Source organism: Numida meleagris, chromosome 4 (genome assembly GCF_002078875.1).
Source record: "Numida meleagris isolate 19003 breed g44 Domestic line chromosome 4, NumMel1.0, whole genome shotgun sequence".
In the NCBI taxonomy this organism is placed as follows: Eukaryota; Metazoa; Chordata; class Aves; order Galliformes; family Numididae; genus Numida; species Numida meleagris.
The window spans coordinates 76,463,458-76,476,123 of NC_034412.1; the positions used below are offsets into that span (position 1 = coordinate 76,463,458).

Below are 12,666 nucleotides of genomic sequence, written 5' to 3' on the forward strand. Positions count from 1 at the left end.
TTCTTTTTGTGATATATTGTTGAAGCTGAATGGCAAAAAGGAATAAATATGGTTTGATAAACTTATTTTGCCATTCTGGAATTCCAATCTGCTCAAACCTTGTTGTTTTTCTTTGTTGTTGTTTTGTTGTTGTGTTGTTTTTTATGCAATTTCAAAAGCTTCATTAACTTTAATGGATTGTCCTTATGTGTTTTAATAAAGAATCAAAGAATAATTGGACGTAGACTCAAAAGACGTTTCTCCATTACAATATGTATTTATTCTTTTTTTTTTTTTCAGAATGTGTAGCATATTCTCGGAAGATTTGCAGTTAGCTTTAATTTTTGTTTAATTTCACATGTTTTTAGCACCTCAATTTTGGCTGTAGTTATTAGAGGGATTTAAAATATAGTTATTGATTCCAGTTGATTCATACTGTGCTATTTGAAGGCATAGGAACTGAATATGAAGGCTTTAGATAAAGTACTGTGTGAGAATACATTATCTTGAAAAAGATACTGAGTTAACCACAAAATTTATACTAGGTAGCACTGTGTAGAACAGTTTCAGGGTCATTAGCTTCAAGCCAGTGATACTCATTGGATAAATTTCAAGGACTTGTTCTTAAATATAGTTTAATGAATGCTAATTCTTTTTTGCTCTTTTTCTTAAATTTCATACAACACCATTTCTCAAATACCTGAATACTTAAAGAAACCAACCAAGAGTGGAAAAATAACTAACAGTGATTTGTTCTTCCCTTAAAGCCTTGCTATATTTTATTTTAGTCCTTGCCAACTGAATATTTCTTTATTTTATTCCCTCTCACTCCCTTCCTTCTTTTTATAATGCTTCCATTTACACCTCGCATTTTGTGTCCACTCAGGGGAATGAAGATGCACCATTTTCTTAAACTGCTGCAAACTGAGTGTTTAAAGTACAGCTTCTGATTTTCATGAACTCGCTATAAACTGTAAAGCCATTCAGTTCGTTTACATGATATTGGGCACTTAGGTTTGCATTTCCTTCTCTGTATCAACTCAAAGTTTACTGATATTTTAATGGAAAACAGATTTTATGTTGGCGTTTCCAGGTTATGAAACATGATGATTTATTGTACTTACATCATATAAATTAATTAAGCTAGGGCTGGTATATGATGAAAGTTTTCATAAGCTACCTCAGTCTATTAATCCAAAATCAGACCCATACTTTAATAGGAAAAGAAATAACATTGGGAAAAGAGTGGGATCTTATTCCTCCTTAATTAATTGTTTAAAAGATTTTAGAATTGAAACCTTCTTCAATGATAAGTTGTAGTCTGTCAACATTTTTAAAGAGCATACTGGACTGCTGAGGTTCGTGTTACATAATTCATTAAAGGAGGTCTTCATACAGCATAGATTAACTAGAAACTTAAATAATCCGGTGAGCATCTTGTCAGTGATCTCTATTTGATAACAGAAAAGGAATTTCTCTGTTGTACTTGTTGAATGATTTGGTATGATTTAATTTCCAGAAACTTTAGGCCCCAACACAGGAAGCAAAATGTGAGTTGACCTTTCAGTAATTTGGACTTGAGGTGTTCTTAAAAGCCAGTGTAACTTGTCATTGTAATTGTATTCTTTTTTGATTCACAGCAAACGTATGTTTCAGAAGCGCTGGGTTAAATTTGATGGAGACAGCATTTCTTATTACAATAATGAAAAGGTGAGTGATGTTTGGGTAAAAATGCATATGTATAATAGCCATAATTTAGAAATAACTGTAAATGAATGTTTATGTTAAATGTATTTTCAATTGCAAAATATTAGGATAAGGCATTATTACAGGGGAACAGAATAATGAAAAACACATTTAAGAGATCGAATGTTACTTTGGTGATGGCTGCAAACTGTCTTGTTATGGAAACCCAGCATGAGATATATATATTGAGAAAGAGATAAAATTTGGAATGGAAGACTTGTAAAAACAAAAAATACCCCATGCCACCTACCTAGTTTTTTATTATAAATGTCTCCTGTGTGTCTTCTAGGAATAATCACATAACGTGGGACTAGTTTACATGACAATGGGTCTCTTCAAAATCAGCATAATACTGTGACTCCAGTGGATGTTTTAGTTTTTCAGCATCTAAGGATTGAATTGTCCTGAAACATTTGCAGGCTCATGCGTTGCTTTGATTCAAGTAGATAATTTCTGATATTTGACATAGAAATGGATTTGTAAATCATCATTTTCCACAAAAAAGTGATTTTTTAGACCTGTTTTTAAACCTTGCTTTCCTTTTATCTTTTTTTCCTATCTATTCAAAACAATTAAGCTGGCTTCAAAATTATTTTTCTGTTGTTCTATGATTAATTAATTTCTTTTGGAAAAAATGCAAATCTTGCTAAGCTCGAAAATGTTAGATGATTGTACATATACATGTTTGGTGAAAATGAGGCTACATGTACATGCGTTCTTTGAAACACTGGGAAGCTTTTCCTATTGAAGATGCATATTAAATTAGGAAGAAATTTCAACTTTGTATTTTGGGTTTCATTATGATAGGTGTTGGTAATCAGTAAGAATTCCACATATTCTTTATAGTGTGCACACTTTGACCAGTTTCAGCAGATTATGAAGGGGTATAACTGAAGTAGAAAAAGGCTGAGTATGTCCCGAGCGGCCAGAGAACAAGAGCAAAAAGAATGTACATTATGCTTCATTATGCCTGCTGATGAGGAGCATGAGAGAACCTGTTTTTACTTGCTTATTTTTCTTCATCTACATAATCATGTCTACTAAGTGAAGAGAACATTTGGATTGGAGGGACAAAATATGTTCTCCTCTTTGTGATATTCGTGCCAGAGCACTAAAGGAGCAGAAAAGCCCGGTTAGTCATTAAGAATGAATTAAATAGTGTTGGAATTTGCTGCATATCCTCTGTAGTATAATTAGGGAAAGAAATGTTAATCTTAAAGAATTTTAAGTCTTGTATCTATGCTTGACATTATTTATTTTGGAGGGTCGCTACCAGTTATACTGAGGTCACTAGAACAGGACTTGTTATACACTTGTTTGTTGCAAGAGATTTCAGAAATCATCCCTTCTGCTGAGAGGAATATTTAGTGTGGCACAGGCTGCATAGAAAGCTTCCAACGCTCCATCCTCTATTTGAAGATTTCTGCGGTAGTTTGGACTGTAAACAGATCTCAGGAGGCTTGGTTTACAGAATTTTGTCTATGTTTTTTTTGTGTTTTTTTTTTTGAAATGAGTGAAAAACTACACTCTTGTGATTGAAAGAGTCACTGCTTGGTGTGTGTGTGTTCAACTTGACCAAATTTGGGTGTCTGACCTATTAACTTCAAGAGTCATGTGCTAAAACCTGCTTATATCTGAGAACTCTGAGTCTTGATGCAAATTCTGGGAGTTGAGGGCTTGGAGATGCTTGTGGATTGGAGGAAAAGACAATAGTCTGCCCATAGTTCTGAGTGCCTGGTGGGATTGCATTGGGTAAGCAATGTGCTATGTGGCTAATCAAGGGTGAAATGAGTGGATGATGGGGAGAAAAGACAAAGAGGGCCCTATTCCTGAAAAAGTGTGCTTAGCTCATATGAATTCTTCTCTGAATGATATGAATTTTAATTTTCTAACTTTTTTTTCTAATCTTGCTCTAGTTGTATGTCAGCTTCTAATCAGTACAGACCTTTTCTTATCTATAAATATTAAAAAATACTTCCTTTTTTTACAAAGGGCATCTGATCTGAGAACTGTTTTGGTTTGAGTTGGTGATGGTGCATTTTGAGTTGGTGGATTTCTTCTATTTTCATTGTCCTGAGCAAGCTGATGTGGTGAGAGCAATATCTCATGTGGTTTTTGTCATAACAAAGTGGTTAACTGAAGTGAGAGCAAACTGAAGAAAAGAAGGTGTCAGTTCAGAATTCTTTTCAGTTACTCAATTTGCATAGTATTTCTCTCAAATCCCTTCCTCCTTTTGACAGGAGAACTTTGGTGCTGTAATGTACTTGGTAAGGCAAAACTGCTGGCTGTATTGAAAATTTTAATTTAAAACCTTTTTGGGATTCCTGAGAAATATATTAGTGGTTTAGGAAAAAGTCTTTACTTTTCATATGGACAACTTCATTTTGTTGGGTTATGCTGCATGTGAATGTAATGAAGAATGAAATTAACTGCAAAGTAGGGCAATCGCTGTTGTTCTTGAAATAGGTCATATTTTGTCTGTTGTGGAAGGATGTGTTGGTTTTGGTTTTTTTTTTGAGTCTGTGTGTTCTGTTTTCTGTTTCCTTAAATCACCGAGTTTCTTGTCTAGAATATTGCCTTTATCTGCAGAAGCTTTTAGCATTAGGTGTTAGTTCTTGCATGTGAAAGAGTAGCTGCTGTAGAAATAAGATTGAGAAATTAACATGGTTTAAACTGTATTTCAAAATATATATCCCTTAAGGATGATTAAATAACAAAACTCAAACCATACAAGCTTAAAAAGAGACTGAAGCAGGTAGAATAAAGTAGAATAAAGTAGCTGTAGCTTAAAGCAGTCTAAATTATTCTCTTACAGTACCAAACACAACCAGTAGATGCCTGCAAACTCCATAATATAATTGTATCTGAACAGTTTTAGAAATACCATCTGTAGTAAGCTTGCTTTCTCATTGTGAAGGATCAGTAGTTGACACAATGCCTGTGTTTTTTAACAAATATGAAATTGCTGTGTTTAAGTCCATCTTCAAATAAATATGGCCATAATAAAAATACATACGCAGTACTGAGATGATCCTGAATGACAGAGTAGATCTTGGGTGTAACTAGAGTAACATCTCTATCTTGATATCTTACTAAATTGCAATTTTTCAAACAGCATTCACTGATATATATTAGTGTTTAGAAGTGAAACAACGTGAGACTATGAATTTGGTGGAAATTGGTGGTATATTAAACTCAGTAAACAGGAAATGCATCCTCCATACTTAGCATTCACAGTGATTCCTTAAGTCCTTGTATAAAGTCTATTATAATAATTTATACTTCAGGAGGAAATTTATTGCAGTACAAATTCTTTATGGGGAGCTACCTCTTGGAATATTACTGCATCTGGATCATAAATCTTAGCAGTATATCTGAGTTATCTTAGTCAGAAAACCAATTGATCAAAGCATGTTGGTGACAGAAGGGACAGCGTTAACTCTAATCCAGGAATTGTTCAGAATTACTTCTGAAGTGTTGTGTATCTGCTTCGGTTTTTCCTTGCCCTCCCCATATGGAACCATTTGGGTTGATTGTGTTATAAGGTGATCTACTTGGAGAAAGTTCTAGTAGCATTTCATTTTTTTCTGTCTTGCTGTTGTTTAAATTTTCTTGTCCTATTTCATAGCTGGAAATTAGGATGTTTTGGGAAAACTCACTGTGATGTCAAATGATGTTTTTGAGGGATCGTTCCACTTTCATCTCATCTGGGAAAAAAACACATACCTGATCCAAGCTAGATGTTTGTCATTAGTAATGACAAGACAATGGATTTTTGCAGAGTTGTCACCACTCCCAGCCCCTCCTTCAAGTCAATATTAATGCTAAAAAAATAAAATCAGTGATTTTTGTTTTTTAACTGACTAACTACTGAGTGAAAGGGAGAAGGAACATGGAAATTCTTTGGAATTCTCCTAGAGAAGGAACAATTCATTGTTTTTTTTTTTCTTTCTTGCTTGATTCTATTCTACAATTGTGTGTTCATGGATTATATGCTCAATTCTTTGGTATAAAATGGTGAATTTAAGTCTGTGACATTTTGTGATAGCAGTGTCATGAGATGTGTTCTGAAGTGGCGTTTCATATATGCATTATATCTCACTATGGGATTTTCTTCTATTTTAGAAGGCAGAATATGAGCATGGACACACAACAATGAAGTGGGCTCTGTGTGGGTAGTAGAAATGGTTTACTAATTTATGCAATTTTATTTATAACAAATGCTGACCTTGTAGGAGCACAGCATAGTTTAGAATGTGAACATCCTAAACATCATTGTGCATAATACTACCTGGGAATACTACCTGGGAGACATTTATTAACAACTATTAACTGCTTCTTTTGTATTTTTATTATAGGAAGTGTTCTCAAAGGGAATAATACTGCTCTCTGCTATAACAACAGTTAGAGTTCATGGAGAGAATAAATTTGAAGTTGTTACATCCCATAGGACTTTTGTCTTCCGAGTGGATAAAGAAGGTATGTACAACAGATGTATGTAATTCTAATGATTTCTTGATGGCCATGCAGTTGTTACTGATAAATTATATAATTGGAAGTATGATGTTTTTTATATTGCAAAATGTATTTCTGGAATCCATCTGCTTTGGATTCATGAAGTAAAACTATAGGTAACTATAAGCTTTGTAGTAAGAAGTAAAATACTTTGTAAAATATCAAAATAATAACACTGTTTTCCAGCTCTTCCACCTCCTCTCCCATTATTTCCAAAGATGAATTTTTCTGGACGTTCATTAGATATCACTAGCAGCTTTTACAGTCTGTGTACTCTCAGCCATCTGCTCCCAGTCACTACTTGATATAAAATTGATGAAGAGCAACAATGAAGTCGATGGCTTGGATGTGCTGAGGTGATAAGAGACAGTGTGATTTTTTTTTTGTCTTTATTTACTGCCTTACACAGTATTTTCAGCCATATATTGATAGAGAATGCAAACATATGAGGAAGTTAGTGTACCTTCTAGTTTAATGCTTTATCACCCTACTGCTGTAATATGTAGAATTAATGTCAGTGCGTGTATGACTTATTTATGGAAACAATCAAATAAACTGGAATACCAAGGAAAAGAGACATGCAGTATGTATTTACAGCACTGTGTGCCAGACCCATTATAGCTGGGGGTCTCTCAGCATTTCCTTTAACAATTCTCATTTTTAAGGGTTATAGCTTGGTTGTGTACATTTGCTGCAGGCTGCAACAAGAGTGCAGCATTGGTGAACAAATCCTTATCAGATCTGGCTCAAATCAGTTCAGACATTTTTATGCTCTTAGCTAAGAAGTAGGTCTATTTTTATTACTTTTGCCTTTCTCTTCCAAAACAAATTTTGGTCATTTTTACAAATTAGAACATAACCGTCTTAGCGCATTATTTTGTTGTAGGGCCATAATTTGCTTTATGGGCTGTTACCTTTGAATACTGTAAAATGTTAACAGCTAGTATTGACTTAAAAAGTATATTCAGAGCAGCCACTTGTTTGTACATTAAATTGTATTTTCATTTACTATTCGACTGTCTTTGGACTTGGTGATGTGTCTGTAAAGCTCTTACTGTTACGTTAAGGATATAAGTAGATACTGTACAAGTAATTTGATCCTTACTGTATCCAATGGTGGATGACATATTCATTGCAAATTATGTAAATAACCTTGCTTGCTTACTGGTGTATGCACAAACTGTCACTTGATGCTATTCCTTCTGTGAATTTGTGATTGGAAATTGTTCTGGGACTATTCCAAGAACACTTCTTTTAAAAGATTTCAAAATGCAGACTTTATACGTATTTCATCCTGTGGACCTCATATATTAACTTTCCTTAATTTCTGCTGAAATATCAAAGTACAGAATATTGTCATTGCCTTTGTTGACTTGTGTCCCTTGATACCAGTGTCAGTCTGTAATCTGTAGAATATAACATTTGTTTTCTCATCTTTTGGTGCTCTGGTTATTTGTTTTCAAATTGGAAATACAATTTTTTTTATTTATTTATTTAAGTAGCTGGGGGAAAATTGTGTGTAACACTTTGGACAGTTTAGGGCATTTGGGGGAAAAAAAATGAAATAGGTTGTAGTGCTGAATTAGAACATAATCTGCTCAAATTCTCATAGAAGAAGAATCATAGAATGGCCTGGGTTGAAAAGGACCATAATGATCATCTAGTTTCAGCCCCTCTTCTGTGTGCAGGGTTGCCAACCACTAGACCAGGCTGCCCAGAGCCACATCCAGCCTGGCCCTGAATGCCTCCAGGGATGGGGCATCCACAGCCTCGCTGGCAACCTGTTCCAGTGCATCACCAATTCTATGAAATTTTAATTGGAGGTAAATGTTATTTAAAAAAAAAAAGAAAAACAACCTTTTAGATTAATTTTACGTCATCATCTATACTGAAATATTCTAGTGACCTTTTAAAACTACTGTAGAAGACTCTAGAATACAACACCTGTTTTAAAACATGTACTTATAAGAGAAGTTCTAGAATCACCTTCCCTGTGCTAATCTGTCAGGCTGCTGCCTTCCTCTCCTTCAAACTCTTCTCTGATTCTTAAATTCATTTGTTTCTTCCTGTTGTTCACATTACATTTATGAAGTGAGCACATTATTGTTTTGATGGTTCTCTTTGCAGTGCTGGGCACTGATTATGTCAACTTTAGATGCACTGTGAACAGTATATAGAGATATATATTATATCCCATATGTTTTATGACTTGAATCTCTTAGAGCAACGAATTGAAATATTCATGGTATTTCCATCACATAGGACATGTCTAATCCATTCAATGTATTCAGTGTTAAAGTATATTGATCTTAGTCTGGTTAAAAGTCAGAACGTAGTGGGTGAGACTGGGTGGAGCTTTATTACTTCACCTACTTGTGTTCGCATATTTGTAAGATGCTAAACTAATACTGCATGCAAAAGGTATTCAAACATGCATTTTCTTGATTACTCAGTGCCCTTGACAATATCAAGCTTAACTACTACACCTTAATGGTATAGACTGTGAATTGCCAAATGTTGCATAAAAGCATGGTCAAACAGAGTAGCGTTGGGGTTGGCTTCTCTCTTCTGTGATGGATGATATTTAGGCTCCATACTATTTGCTTACATTACTTCCATAGTTCTTTATCACTGATCAGGCAACAGGAAAATGAAGAACATGCTACCTGTATGCCACCTCAGTCTCTACGCTCTCTGAAATTAAGCATCTTAGAACTAGTAGTCATGGTTTTGAAAATTGATTAACATTGATTTTTTTTTTGAAATTTGATTAACATTGTCATAACTTCCAATTTTTGTTGATTTATGTAAGTTAACTGAGTAGATATCCTTGCTAGCCTCTTCACTTTTATGTTTGTTTTTTACCTCCTTTTCAAGGTAGATGTTATCTCTGATATGCTGTAGCTGTACCATCAACCAGCAAGGCATAATAGAAAGAACGAGAAAAGAAATATGGTAGAAAGTGGAGCTACTGCTTAACATATAACCTTTGTCTAATTTTTTCTTCTTGTTTAGAAGAAAGGAATGACTGGGTTAATAAAATACTCAATGCCGTGAAATCTCAATCTGATAATAACCCTCAGTCTCGAATTTCTATTGCTCCTGAGAAAAGTGGATACCTTGAACTGAAAGGATACAAAGCCAAAATCTTTATTCTACTTCAAGGGAATACTGTGTGGATCTGCAAAAATGAGCAGGTAAATTTTTCATGTGCTTTTTGTGAATGAATGCTTGAAAAGATGATTTAACTGGTGTTAGAAATTGATGGTTCTTTGCAAATATAAATGCATATCCTTTTTTATGTGGTACTTTATTCCTGCAGTCTTCTCAAAAGACTTCAAAAAGCAAGAGAAGTATCATTATATCCGTTGTACAATGAAAAAAACGAATATATAGTGAGGTGAAATGAAAAGCCCTGAGTGTCACAACAGGTTAGTGGCAGGGGTAGGATTAATTCACTCTTAAAAGTGTGTGTCATAAGTACTCTACTAAATCAGCTTATTTTGTGCACTGGTTTCACTGTCCTCCTGTAGTACAGTGCTCTAGAAAATGCCACAATGTACTTATATAACATATAAAGTGACACTTCTAAATGTTCAACATTAATGTTCCTTGTGTTTTTAAGAACCCAAATTGACTTGTTGTGCACTGTAATATATTAAACAAGTCCAGTATTAAAAAACGCATGAAGTAGCTTTCACTCCAGCTCCCAAATCTAGGGTTTTTTGTTTGTTTGTTTTTGCTTTTTGGTTTCGTTTGGTTTTTCTTTTCGGTTTGATTTAGGTGTGAATATATTATGATGTAATGCAGTTAACTGTGGAACTCCCTAGGATGCTGTAGATGTAGGGTATAAATGGGAGCTCAGTGAATGGCTGTGCAAACTGTTGGAAGAAAATCTATTAGAGGACATCAGGTGAAAGGTACTATTTCTGTGTAAGGAAATTTACATGCACTTTTTCATGTATTATTTTGCATGTTTTCATGTGTGTGTTGGATCAATGAATTGTGGGTGCTGTTTGGTAAACTGTATCAGCTGTGCCCTTTCAGTATCAATGACTTCATATTTGCTTTAGCAATCACAAAAGCACACCTTTAAACAGCCTTTGTGCGAGATGTTTATTCCCTTCTACTACATGGATGCTCTGTAGAGATCAGTGACTGCAGCGCAGCGGAAGGCAAACCAAAATCAAGCCCTGAAACAGGATGAAGTTCACATATGCTGTCAGCTTGTCATTTCCTTCTGCTTGAATGAAAATTATGAACAATGGTGCAAAACCAGCTTCTCTCCAAAGCTTGCTTATTTAAAACCAGATGTATCAAATGGACCTAAGAGGTTTCTTGTTAGATCCTCCATCTAAACGAATGTTTCTCTATGTGACTTCTGCCTAATTGGAAATCAGAAAAAATAACTTCTGTCTTTAAGATTTCATGCAATGTATTTCTTCTTCCAGTACCTTTTCTTTTATCTAAAAGTTAAAAAAATGTAGTATTTTCACTGCTGCATTAGTGAAATACCCAGTAATGTAGTTCTAATCCAGTAGAGGGCTCTGATGTTCTACAAATCTTTCCCAGTCTCAAGGTTGTGCTTCAGCCATTAATTACCAAGCAAATATGTCCAGGGATGTCCTTAAATTCTGCTCATATTGGAATTCACATCCATACTAGAACTACTCCCAGAGAGACTTAGTGGGGTTTATTATAACTGCAGTGCTAAAAGACACCTATTTAGACTTCTTACAATGTTGAAATGAGATCGGATCAAGATGATTTATTGATTTCTATTAAACTTGATAGAGGAGAGTCCACTGGTGCTTTAAAAGATTTTTCTTCATTGTTAAAAGTGGAGAAGATCCTAAGCAAAATGCCAAATCCTAACATAACCAACATGAACTTTGTGAAGTTCAGATTGAGATCAGAACATCATGTCTCAGGCCCATTTCTAGTTAAAAAGTGATTGGGTTAGCCTGAGCTTCTGGCAGTGATATAGTGCTAGTAAGAAACCGTCAATTTCTTTGACTCTGTATGTAGTGTGAATTTCTTAAACTTCCTCTCTGGATCAGGCATGAAAAATAGATCGTGCAGAATCAATTTGTTCAACCTGCAACTTGCTGAAACTCCCATTTCTATTTCAAAATTTTTCTTGCTTAAATAAAAACATGTCATCTGATCCTTCGTGACAGCTCAAACATTGGCTTGCAATGTCAGGCTACTGCGATAGTGCCAGTGATAACCTCCCCTCTGTGACCATCAGAAGGGCTGTGACAGATGCTTTCCTGGTCTGCCAGAAAAGACCCTCTTCATTGGGGTGTATACAAGCTTCACTGGTAAAGCTAAAGCCAGCAAGGGCCTATATTTCACAGTGTTTGCGCTAGAATTTGGCTTTGATAAAGATAACTTGAGATTTTTTAATACTGCCTTGGGTAGTTCCAAAATAGATGCATTTACATGGAGTCTTAGAGGAAACATAGCAAAACAGAAAGACTGGGAAATGGAATGTATGGCTGCATGCCATGATTATTTACAACTTTTTCCCCCCATGCATGACTCCAAGTTAAAGCTTGAATAATGATGAGTATTCTGTTGGGTATGAGAAATAGTATCCATTTCATATTAAAAACAAACAAACAAAAACTCTTGTTTCATTTTGGCTGAGTGCTGTTATTGATTTCAGAGGGTTTTTTGTTTTGTCAGAGATTGAAATGATTTGCTCTGTGGCAGATGGGAATGTTTATGCATGTTGAACAAACCAGTAAGATAGTACCTATTAATTTCCCTTTTCTCTCTAATGGTAGTAGTGCATTTAAAGCAAAACTGGGCAACATCAAATAATGTATTACGGGAGGTGATTAATTAAACACATACTGTAAGGTAGAAAACTGATAAAGGGGGGGGCACAGGTGGAAGGACAAATCAGAGATGCTCAGTGTTTGTAATCTGAAGGAGAGGAGGTAAAGTTAAAGTCACTGGAAGGGATGTGTGCAAGTATTTATTGTGAAAGATTCTTCATTGTATCATTGTGATAATATTGTGAATGTCAAATTAGTCGAGGGTGATGTCAGCGGCAATGTGAAAGAAGAGAATGTGAATGTAATTTGAGTAAAAAGCAAAATAATTCCCCAAGATTCTGAGAGCTAATGAGGAGTCTTGAGCAGTAGCTTGAGTACCAGTTCAGTGGATGCTACTTAAATCCGAGAAGGTGTTGTGATGTTAATGTGTTACAAAAGCTGCTGATCGTTTTAGAAAGGAAGCTGGGGAAAAGGGTGAGGGACTAAAGAGAGCAAAAGAAAATGAGAGGGGCAATGCGAAGAGCTGTTAAAAGAGTTGATAGGTGATAAATGAGAAGAGAATGCAGTGTTCGATGTGCACCGGAGTGGGGTAGTGAGTGGAATGTTGAATTACTGTGACTGAAAAACCAGGAGATAGAAT

The 12,666-nt window shown here is 35.1% G+C and overlaps 1 protein-coding gene across 5 annotated transcripts in view; it reads left to right on the forward strand.

Annotated features, from left to right (window-relative positions):
- ARAP2 (ArfGAP with RhoGAP domain, ankyrin repeat and PH domain 2) overlaps positions 1–12,666 on the forward strand; it is a 132,414-nt gene that overhangs the window by 28,626 nt on the left and 91,122 nt on the right. For all 5 annotated transcript variants that reach the window (XM_021395387.1, XM_021395386.1, XM_021395385.1 and 2 more), the window contains exons 7-9: positions 1,620–1,689; positions 6,084–6,204; positions 9,256–9,437. In XM_021395387.1, the coding sequence (XP_021251062.1) occupies positions 1,620–1,689; positions 6,084–6,204; positions 9,256–9,437 (373 nt within the window). The remainder of the gene's footprint in view (positions 1–1,619; positions 1,690–6,083; positions 6,205–9,255; positions 9,438–12,666) is intronic.